This window comes from Marmota flaviventris, chromosome 7 (assembly GCF_047511675.1).
Source record: "Marmota flaviventris isolate mMarFla1 chromosome 7, mMarFla1.hap1, whole genome shotgun sequence".
In the NCBI taxonomy this organism is placed as follows: domain Eukaryota; kingdom Metazoa; phylum Chordata; class Mammalia; order Rodentia; family Sciuridae; genus Marmota; species Marmota flaviventris.
In genome coordinates, this window is record NC_092504.1 from 18,303,473 (window position 1) to 18,315,487 (window position 12,015).

Genomic DNA, 12,015 nt, shown 5'->3' on the forward strand with positions numbered 1-12,015 from the left:
TTAATGAGGAGAGGCTACATAAATAGTGTTTACTACTTCTTAAGGTATAGAGAGTAAATCTATAGCGACTCGGTTTTTCCATTACCCAAAGGGAAAAAATAAAAGCTCTTTAATGAGTGGGCCAGCCTGGATCACACCTAACTTCTACCATCTCAGCGATTCAGAGATTCCCCTAAGCCTCAAGGATGTCGCAATTCCTTCCCACTCTGCTTTACCCGCCACCCAGCTATAATTTCAGGGATCTTTTGGTAGTTGCAGCTACTGCCTATCAGCGGAATAGGATATGCTCAATCTGTGTCCAAGCAAGGGTTTTCTTCCCCTCGGTAATAAACTGCTGAATTCTCTTTCCACGAAGATACCCACGGGACCGAGCGCGCAATCAGCGCTCAGACCTGGAGTCTTTACTGAGCTGCCTCCGACACCGCGCGGGGGCCCGCCTACCTTGTACATGTTGCGACTGCGATTGTGTGTGGGACTTCTTTTTGGAGGTGCATTTGTCTCTGCTGCTGTTCCTGTTCTCTGTGGGTTTGGTGTGAGGAGGGTCATCGTTTGTGGTCAGATACTTGAGAAGCTCCGAGCATGGACGTCTTTGTGGCTTTTGCTGTTGACAAATGCTCTTCGCTTTATTGCTCCATGAATTCTCGGTCTTAAAAACAAGGCAGAGAGAAAGCTAAAATTAGTGAACTGAACCTTATCAGAATGGATATAGGTTTTCTGAAGAGATGAGATTTCCAGTGAAGTGTTCAGTCTAAGTGTACTAGATCTATGAGCTGTGAATAATTGTTTGCAGAACAAGGAAAGAAAATTACATTTAAAATTCCTAAATGACATTTATGCAGCTTTTTATTTCATTTCTCCTACATTTCAATGTTCCTACTCAGCAACATGTAACTAACAAGACCCTACAGCGCCTTTACTGTGAATAAAAAAAAAAGTAAGCTGGTTTAAACCTTAATTTACAGCTGATTGCTGAAGCCCAGTATTCACAACTCTCTTAAGTACCCCTTAACGCTCCGTTTTCACTCACAGTGAATGGCAAGACAAACATTGTTTAATACAACGAGCATTCCATCCAATTAATGACAGAGACAGATCTTTTGCAGCGATTCCAAAGAAATGTTTCTCAGGTTAGACAGCTGGCAAAACAGCCACCCTGCATCTTAAAGTCACTCATAGGCAACTACAGCCAGTCGGCACATGTTCTTGGAGTCTGGACTGCTATAGTATTCATAAAGTGAGCAAGGGATCACACTCTGTTGTATTTCCATTCCAATCATCCAAAGCCAAGGCCAAAACAAACTCTTTCGAGTTTTAAGTAGCTCCAATGCTGCTTCTGGAAACCCATTTCATAATCTTTGTCACATCTATGAGGTGGCTGCAGGACCCGGTTGAATTAATATATACAAACTTAGGGGCTGTTTCTCAGCTTTAAGCAACAACATGTTGCTTATTATCCCCTGTTGTATTAAAACATTTATGTTGGTACCTTAACAACTGCAGGGCTTGTTCTGATCCTGTGATTGTGGTTTGCATGATTCTGGGTACTGAGGCCACTGCATTCATTATAACTCAGCTGAGTGTTGGCCGGTGCCAGCAGGAGCTTCTTAAGCTGGGAACATCAGGGAAGGAAAGAGAAGGCAGTTATGGATCTGTTACACACTCAAATCAGCAAGTGAAATTTTAGACTTTAATTCATTATCATTACAAAAATTAATTCTACCACTCTTTAATTCTATCACCCCTGACCACAATAGTGCTCAAGGAAACATTTTTTAAAAAGTGAAGAAAAAGTTTGGCATTGTACTACCAACCGTGAAAGTAGTTCCTTTGCCTCCGTTTGAGACTTGGCATTGTTCAGAATTTTTAAAATTATTTTTTGATATCATAAAGCAGTTGTTCCTAAAGTGATTTCCAAAGCACTACTATGAGTTAAGCAATGCTGCTTTGCTCAATGAGGACTTGGGCGTAGGAATCAGATACACAATTTTCCTCTAAAACTCAAATCAATCAAGTGGCAATACATGAAAGATAGTGTGATGCTTTTAACAGGTTTCACAAGCAACCCTCCAGATTGACTGACTCACAGAATGTTTGGACGGAAATAGTGGCTATCCTGATCTCAGAAGGGAAAGGAAGGACATGTGAGCCGAGTTCTGTAGGTCAGCATGTAGGTTGGAAGACGAGGGCTCTGATACAGACAAGGCTGTCCTCCATGTGTTTCTGCATTTGCCTGGATGACTCTCAAGCATCTCCCTGCCCTTATACACAGGATGTCTTTGGGCCAGCAACCCACCTCCCAAGTTGAATAAATGGTGCAGATGAAAATCATCTGGTTATCAATATAAAAAATCAGAGTATTAAACAGTAAAGCTAATGACACTAGAAGTGGAGAAAAGGCAAAATTAAACAAGAGGCTATTACATATGAGATATTCTCAAGACCAAAAATCTCAAAATAGAAAGGAATACAAGTATGGTCCCCATGTTTATTCTTTCAGCGTTTTAAAACCTAGAGATGTGATAAAACTATGCCTCCAAATGGTGTACCCAAAGCATGTTACTAGAGTCTGGATGCTGGCGTTTCATAATTTACACAGCATGCTCTTACATCAGATTTATGGCAAATGACAAATGGCTACCATAGCTGAGAAGGTAAACTGTGTCTTAGAACTAATAAAACTCTGGTCTAGCACTGCATTGAAAAGAAAATTCGCTCTTCATTGCCTACCATAAATTTTAAGTAACTTAGGTTGCAAATGTGCTATTATTTTTCCAATCTTCATAAGAAATATGAACCCAGCGTCTTCAAATATTGCATACCCCTAGATCCAACAACTCTATTTCTAGAATTGTATGCAGAAGAATAAAAATGCAAGCATGTCAATTATTATACAATTCATAATATTGAAAAATAGGAAGCAAAAGCCTAAATATCCAACCATAAGTAATTACATAATAAATTACATTCCCATACAATAAAATACTATGAGACCACTAAAAATTATGCATATACTTAAAATTTTACCAACATGTTCATGGTATATCTTAAATCAAAGGAGAATCCAATCATTTTTTTATGCAATAGGTTTTTGGAAATCACAGATGAACTTTTAGTCCTTTTTAGTCTACTTTTTTCAAGTTTTCACCATGAAGTAAATACTAAGAAATAAAAACATGCACATGTAAACAGCAAAAAAAAAAATTATATTTGATATATCTGTATTTATCTATATCTATAATTTTGCAGTTCTAGGGATCAAACCCAGCACCGCCTGCAGGCTAGGCAAGTGCTGTAACACTGAGCTACATCCTCAGCTTGAATGGTGGTTTTAAAAATACTTCAAATACTACATAAAAACTGAATTATCAAGACTTTTAAACAGAGAATGGCAGAATGTGCGACTATGAGTGTGCCTCAGGATTGTTTTGGCATCAGTCTAAAATCCAAACCTTCTACATCATGCCCATGCAGCAGGTAGCCAGAGGCGGCTCGTGGGAGTCGAACAGTAGGAAGGGTTCTTACTAGAGACGGCTCTTCTGCCTCCTGAGGTGGAGGGGTGCCGTCAGGCATGGAGGAAGGACTGGCCTCGTTGTCAGTGGTCACGTCTCCATCTGTCAGTGCATCAAATGAGGGCAATCCGTCTTCATCCACAGGGAGACTGTCTAGTGTCTCTGTGAGGACTGCAAGCAAGTTTGCCTCATTTTCTTCATCTATCTTCTGGAAAAGCAGAGAAGAAGGTGGAAGAAGACAGGAGTGAGTTGACATTGGGAGGTGGGTAGCACTATTAATCAGCACGGGCTGCACACGCTCAACAGAATGAGTAAACTGTATGTGGAATTCTGCACCCTCGCCAGGACAGGACGACCGTGGCTTCCCCGGGCTCCTGACTCATATTGGGTCTGAACCACATGCTTAATGAACACCTCTGCAGTACTGGTCTCTGATTGCTGACTGTCCAGCTTAGCAGCCTGTATGTCAGCGCTTGATTCAGCTGTGGGTGATTCTGTGTCGTTCACCTTTCCACAGACTTGTGTCTTTGTCTTCTAACTCAATGGTAAGATTTAGGAAATCTGAGGGCTGAAGAGAATCTTAATCATCCTCTATTTAATCTGCGGATGCGGTGTTTAGATCTCCTATACAGCACCCTCGCAAATGTTTAGATAACCTTCCATTTGAACACTGCCAGAAACTTAAAACGATACCAGGAGAATCTACACACTTTCCTGATTTCAATTATAATCTCATCACTGAACACTCTGAAATCATTTATTTCTCTCCCTGACATCTCTCCCAACTTTAGTCATAAATCTCTAACTGCCTACTGGACATTTCTACTTTACAATAGCTCCCTCATCTTCAAAACCCAAACTTTGGACCTTTATCACAACAAAGCTGCTATTTCTCCTGAATTCTTTAGTTTGGATAACAATACCCCAAATTTAAATTCTGCAACTACCTCAATCCCTCTTTTTCGGATTGGTTACTAGGTGGAATCTTATTTTGTAATGACTTAAATGCACTCTTTTTCTTGTAGCCAGGGTAGTATTCTTTCCCACCTCCCAGATTCAGTTTCACCAAAACACCTATTGAAAACTAATCTTCAGTCATTGATTCCACAGACATGTTTGGAACACCTTATTTTGTGCCACAGCCAGTGGAGGGGGTAGAGATACAAAGAGAAATAAGACAAAACTCTGTCCTTCCAAGAACCCTCCAGTGGAAAGGAAGAACATGTGAAAAATTGATTATAAAAGGAGAGTACTAACTTCAGTCCATGTAGAAAAACATTCAAGGACTCCCAACCTGGGATTGTGTACCTTGCTAACAAGAGAATGTGTTAAGTTCTATGCACCTGGACAATCAGTTCCAGGGCTGGGCACAAAGTCTAGATAGTCAATGATTACTTTCTGAATAATTCATTGATCTGCATTTTTTTGCCAACAATATAGTCTGTGTGGATCACTTTCTTTTCCTTCTTTTAGCACTTTATATTGTTTGTCTAATTTGACTGGCTTCCAAAGTCCTTTTTCTAAAAGTTTGGTTCGCTATGACATTAACAATATGTGCTAAATTATCCCACACAGATTCTATTACAAAATGCACCTAAGCTGCTGACATCTAATGAAGCCAGCAGTGCCCACACTTCCTTTCTCTCTAGCACTGAACTCCAGTTAATTGACCTGACAAAATTACAAGAATCACAGAATAAGACAGCTAATCAGAAAATCAAATTGTATTACTAAAGAAATTAGGCAGGGTTTTATCACATATACATTCTATTTTCACATAAAAATTGTTTTCCCTCATTACTAATCAGTCTCTATCGGGGAGTAAAACTATAGGCTTCTTTTTCTTTTGGACTCAAGAGGCCCAAAAGAGCCATTTGTACTCATGGTGGATATCAGTGCACATTTTTACATTTGCTAAATGCATCTCCCTGCTACTCCTAGATTTGAGATTGTGAGTCAAGTACTTTGGACACCATGTGGCGTGACCACTGAATGAAGCTTAGACGCCACTGAAGAAGGTCAGTCCTGACCAGAAGTGAATTATCAACTTCAAAATGGCACACTTACTTCCACTTACTGACCAATTCAGTAGCATCCAAACTGCTCAATTCAAAACAGAGCTTATTGAACACGGCCATCCCCGGTTCTCCTATCCCTATCTGTGTAGCCTTAATAATAAAGGTAGGGAAAGATTTTCTCCTTATTTTCTGCAGAGAATTATACTCTGATATCCAAAAACGCCAGTCACATTCCTCTTTAGGTTCCCACATATGCAAACAGTCAAATTCAGACTATTAAACTATTCTAAATATAATTATATTTAAATAAAATATACACTATTTAAAATCATCACAAACTCATGAAATAATGACTATAAATTTCTCCATATTATCTCCATAAAATATTCTTTGAAACTGTGTCAAATACACATGTGCACACAGACACATACACACATTTTCAGTAAACTGAACTTTTCTCCAGGTATGCCATGATTCGAAAAGGCTTCTTTAACTGAAGTTCAAAAAAGAACTCAAGAAAAACAGTTAAAAATGTTTACCAATAAATGAGTAATTTTGTTTACCCTGATTTAAATTTTGTGTTTGGCTTTCCGGCAATATCACAAGCTGCTATTTGCTTTCAATCACATAATACAATAGTGCCTTAGTTCTATCCCTTGTGTAAACAAACTATGATAATTCCAATCAAGTCAAAATGACAAAGAACACTTAAATTAACTAGTTTTCTCCAATTTCTTTAATAAGCCTGAGTGAATGTACACCAAATACAATGGCAAAAATATTGGAGGTTGATAATGTCATAATTAATTTACAAGATCTGATTAAACCACCAACTACTTTAATTTTCCTCTCTACTGGAACCACAATGGGAGGAGGTGGGTGTGGGGGGGTGGGAGATTGACATGACAGGCATGTGAGTGTGTGTGAGCAGGCATGCACACTCATATGGGCAGGGAGGGCTTGTAGTCAATCAATGTGTACCGGTAGGTCTGTGTTCATTATTTACAGTCAGTGTCCACTCAATGTAATTGTTAAATATTTTTATTATCATCCCTGAATGTGAGTGGCTCAGAGATGCTCAAAGACCATTTATTGTAGTAACGTTCTTTTTGAATTAAGGAAGAAAAAAATATTATTATTTCAAATTCTCTCTATGTTCTTTAATCATGGAGTTCTGGGAAGAAATCTTGCTATTTATTGATGATTTTGTGTCAAAGCTCAACACAAACACAACAACAACACAAAGTTGAGTGGACGCTGCCCCTCACTGTGGCAATTTCAACTAGTTTCATATGAGATTCAACAATCACATGTCCCAGACAAGGCAATGGATATGACAAAGAGGACTCTGTTAAACAATTAATGTCACTTTCTATTATTGCTTCAGTCCCAATTTACAGAGCAAATAAATCAAAGTCACCATAGATGAGGTGCACTGGCCTATGAACACATGTCTGTTCACAAATGACAGGGTATGGAAAGACAGTAGTCAGTAAAAGGACATCGCAAGGTAACCTTTCAAAGACTTGGCTGTTGATACTGCTCACTAATTCTTTGAAATTAGAAATTTATAAAAAATATGTTTCTTGTGTGCAAGTTGAAAAATAAGAGAAAGGAAAGCAGAGGGGCAAGGAAAGAAGTGAGGATCAACCTCTCCACAACCTAGCTCCATCTTGGCGCTGGCAGCAGAAGTAGAAGGCAAGAGAGGAAAACCGGCCAACAGATGTCCCCACTGCTGAGCTCCTCAGCTATGGAGCAGCATTGCCTTTGGTGGGGGGGTGTCCAACCTTGGCTTCTCCTTACACAATGCTATTCTGCTGCTGTTCTTCCAACCTAAACCAAGGTCTCTGTGCCTGCAAAACTTCACTCTCCATGGGCTCTCCAGGAAGAAAGAAGGCACATCTACACAACCTCCCTCCAGGTACAAAGAATCTCCAGTGACAGATGATGCACAGGCATTTATACCCACAACCCAAAGTGTAGAATCCACAATGATTCCAACCCCATGCCACATCATCAATAAATGAGAGCTTAGAGCAGTCAACAGAATCTGAAGGCTCAGCACTGCTCTTTGGGACTGCTGGGTTTCCATATGACCTGGATTAGGTCTGACATGATTCAAAAGGTACAATTGAAAGAAAGTGGACAGTGCTCCTTTGGGTGTCCACAATCACTTTCAGATTACAGTGCTGGAGCTGTTGTATGATAACACGAACTTCCTCTTTTGTGGAGAGGTGACAAAAAGACTGTCCAACTGGTTTGCATGGGCCAGGCCGTCCAACTCACCCAACTCCACACCCCAGAGAGCAGATAAAGCCACTGAATCAAGGAGGAGATGAGGGACTTGGGGATGCTAACTGACCCTGAGGGCAGCAGCACAGAGTGAAAACTGCATGTGGTATCCCAAAGATTTTTAAATGTGGCCTGTTATGGAAGGACCCTGCCCTGCTTATGGTAGTAATTTTTATCTGCATCTTGTAGAATTGCAATTACACTCAGCGTCCCCAGATTCTCACACTCGCTTGATCTCTGTTTGATAAAAATAGTTTAATAGCCATTTAATCACAGCTTCATTATCTTAGCTCTCTTAATGCGAATTAGGCCAGGAGAATTCTTGCTACCTCATTATTCAAATCATCAATAAGAAGGAAACAGGGGGGTCTTCTTATCATTCATTAATCAGTTTCAGTTTCTTCTTAGGTACTGTTTACTCAGAGACCAATCTGTGTGAGGGGTCACTTAGCCTCTCTGAGCCTCTATTTTTTTTCTATACAAAATTTCCAGGGTTTTTTTTATTATTATTTTTATTTTTTGGTTTTTTTTTTTTTTTTTTTGGGATTTTTTGCCTAATTCCCATTATGGAATTTTTTTTGGATTAATGATTAATAGGATAAAAAACGAGCTGATAAACCCTGAGAATTCTTCAAGACGGTGTTCATACACATTCCAGTGTACATGCCCATCATCTTGAGTTCCCGCACTTGAATTTCATTCCTTGAGTAAAAGATCTACTGCCGACTTTTAGCTCTGGGCCACCTTCCCCCAAATACCCAGCATGCCCTGGGCTTCCTCCTTGCCCTATCCTGCTGATTTGGAAACAGCTAATGAAGACAAAATTAACTTCTACTTTAAGTGAGGCCTAATTAGGAAGGGAAATCTGCTAGAGTAACATCTGGTAGTGTATTCCAAAGCCAAATATAAATGACATTTTGGATTATCCACTATTTTGGATTATTTGTTCCACTAGGCCCCACCAGGAGTTCAAACAACTGAACAGGGAAGCAACTTTTATGATGGATTTACAAGTTGAAAGAAGGAATATAATTGATAATAGGTGTCCCACTCCTGAATCTCCACACATAAAGTTCCATACATGGTTTCATGTACAAATACAAACAAACAAAAATAAATAAAATGTTAATAATGTATAAATTTTGGTTTGGGTTTTGAGGTGTAAAGTTGGATTCAAGAGTTTTAAGAAGCTGAATTCAAAATAAAGAGAAACTAAGTTATTTTCTGAAATGAAATTAAAAGGTAATCCAGACCAACCCGATGAAATAGAATGTGAGGTTACTAGATTTTTTTAAAGCATTATAAGCAGGAAAATGTCTCCTGATGGTTTATTGCACATTTCTGCTTTGAGTGATTGGAGCCTCTGCAGAAGAGGCTGTTAAATTTATTTATTTATTTATTTATTTATTTTTGTGCCAGGGATTGAATCCAGGGGAACTTAACGACTAAGCCATATCCCCAGCCTGTTTTTATTTATTTATGTTTGTTTTTATTTTGATAAGTTGCTCAGGGCCTTGCTAAGTTCCTGAGGCTGGCTTTCAACTTGTGATCCTCCTACCTCAGCCTCCCAAGTTTTGGGGTTACCGGCCCTCGCCACCATGACTGGTTTGTGAAATATTTTGAATGCCCACCTTTAATATAATTCTCTTTGTCTCCCTTGACTCTTTCTCCACAATCCACAGTGGTTTTTCTTTCTTCCTTACATTTACTTGCGGGCACTGACAGCGTGTCTGCCTCCCCTCTCACACACCCCATCAGGAAATATGTAGAATCCCCATATAGCACTATTCATAGGTTCCTAGCTCCCACCCCATTCAATAGGTGTCTCTAAAATAACCCACTAACTTTTTGTTTAACACACAGAAGACAGGGCTTTGAGTAAGGGACAGACACTTGAAGATGGGGGAAAAAGACTCAAGAAATCTCAAGAGAGACCAAGCATGGTGGCACATGCCTAAGGCAGGAGGATCACAAGTTCAAAGACAGCCTCAGCAACTTAATGAGGCCCTGAGCAACTCAGTGAGAACCTGTCTTTAAATAAAATATTAAAAAGGGCTGAGGATATGGCTCAGTGGTTAAGTGCCCCTGGGTTCAATCCCCAGTACCAAAAAAAAAAAAAAAAGTAAGAAAGAAAAAAGAAAAAAAAAAAAGAAATCTCAAGCAGATGTGTACAACAGAAAGTAATCAAGACAATAAAAACCACCTTGCCCTTCCCAATATATTATAAAATACTTTTGTATCTATTCATTTCTTACAAATGCTTTGGGAGTTTGCTTATTGTTATTTTGTTATTTTATTCCCAGGACAGGTAAGTTGAATGCTAAAGTCACTAGGTTTTAGGGGCTAGTAGAAAAAGAACAAATTTTAATTTCACTCTTGGGCATAAAGACTACTTGAAATATCATGTATGTATATCTGTCCATATACCTCCCCCCAGCATCCACAAGTTCATTTACCAAGTACACATATTTAAAACAGAATGCATACATACACACTTCAATCTTTGGAGTCTGTTCTCACATATGCAACTGTAGCTGACACATGAAAGTATTTAGTCAATACATGCGTTCTTTATCCCCGTTATCCACTCTGAGCAAAACAGTGATCAAGAACTGAGAGTAATGCTCACAAAGATAAAATAGAAACCGAATGGAAATAAAATACAAACAAATCTGAAGAATTTCCTCCACTGATATATTTAGACCTGTGGGAATCCATTTAATTCCCATGAATACGTATGCTGCTATTTAAGCAGGCATAAAATTTATATCACATCTGTACTTAGACTCCATTCTAACTTATTAGTTTATATCACACATTCATGAGTTAATACATATGTGCTGAACATGTGGAGTCTGCTATTCTGGAGAGGTTACAGGAGAGCCAAAAGTGTAAATAAACAGAGGTTGCACGGAAAGGCCTGAACACCCTGGTTGGTGCAAGCAAATGAGCTATTTGGGATCAGTAGGGAGCAGCAGAGGAGATGCTTCCTGTTTCTCACAATGAGAAGAGGAAGAAGCTGGGTTGTGCATCAAACAGGAGGCTAATTAGACCTGTAGAGCTCCAGCCAACATCTCAGTCATCCTCAAGTTTAAACCAAGAGAAAAGCAGGGTGCGGGAGAAAGAACCCAGGATTGTGAGGCGGGAGAACAGACTCACTTCCATTTCCACCCGGGTCTCACAACCTGGACTGGACCAGGTCAACCCTCTGTCTGTAATGCATGTTCTACCAACAACAATGCTATAGGCTCCCAAATGGCCCCCTGTTTTGACCCCTTCCACTTGCCAGTCCACCCCAATACTCCATGCCCAACACTGGAGACGAAGGGGCACTGAAAAACCCAGGTCATGCCTTGCTCCTCTTCTGACCACCCCCAACCCCCACCCCATGACTTCCATGTCTCTAAAAGAAAAAACCAAAATTCTAAGAGTGACCTATTATCCTAGGATCACCATATAATTTATCATCCAAACCAGGACATTTTGAGGGTGTGATCAACTACTCAGGGCTTAACCCAGACTACCACAGGCTAACTGGGGAATGTGAACACTCTCCACCACCTTATCATCATACATTGTCAACACCCCATTTACCTGAATCCTCTGCAGTACCCTGACCTCCTCACTGGCTCACAGGAGAGCCAGAAATTTTGTTCCAAGGCCTTTGCTCTTGCTGCTTCCTCTGCCTAGGAGGGTCTTTTCACAGATGGTCACAGGGTTTCCCTTTCATTCCTTCATTTATTTAAATGTCACCTTCTCAGTGACACCTTTCCAACTGTGTTGGAGACATCCTAGCTTCCTTCCCAAATTTATTTTTTCTTTTTGGCATTCATCTCTATAGCTCAACATCAATCTTAGTGATTTATCCAAAAGGCTATCTAAAATAGAATCTCTATGAGGCCTATTTGATTACTGTGAAGGTACCTGGCATATAGGGATGTGGGTACAGCTCAGAGGTAGAAGTCTTGCCTAGTATGAGCAAGACCCTGGATTTGATCCCCACCACTCTAGCACTGCAGGGGGAAAAAAAGACATGGCATGTAGTAGATGCCTAATTAAATGAATAAGAATAACTTAAATTCCTAAGAATATAATGTAACTTTCCATTCTTCTTTTGTTGTTATTTTCTCTGTATTCCCCATGCTGAGCACCTTTGTCTTCTTAATAATCTCTATTTTAGACTGTGATTGTAAAGA

General features: G+C 39.7%; 1 protein-coding gene across 7 annotated transcripts in view; it reads right to left on the reverse strand.

The window, feature by feature from the left end:
* The window catches only part of Ppargc1a (PPARG coactivator 1 alpha), a 607,642-nt gene that overhangs the window by 36,984 nt on the left and 558,643 nt on the right, over positions 1-12,015 (reverse strand). For all 7 annotated transcript variants that reach the window (XM_027937500.2, XM_027937523.2, XM_071614193.1 and 4 more), the window contains 3 exons: positions 3,523-3,717; positions 1,487-1,609; positions 442-646 (listed from right to left, as the gene is read on the reverse strand). In XM_027937500.2, coding sequence (XP_027793301.2) covers positions 442-646; positions 1,487-1,609; positions 3,523-3,717 — 523 coding nt within the window. The remainder of the gene's footprint in view (positions 1-441; positions 647-1,486; positions 1,610-3,522; positions 3,718-12,015) is intronic.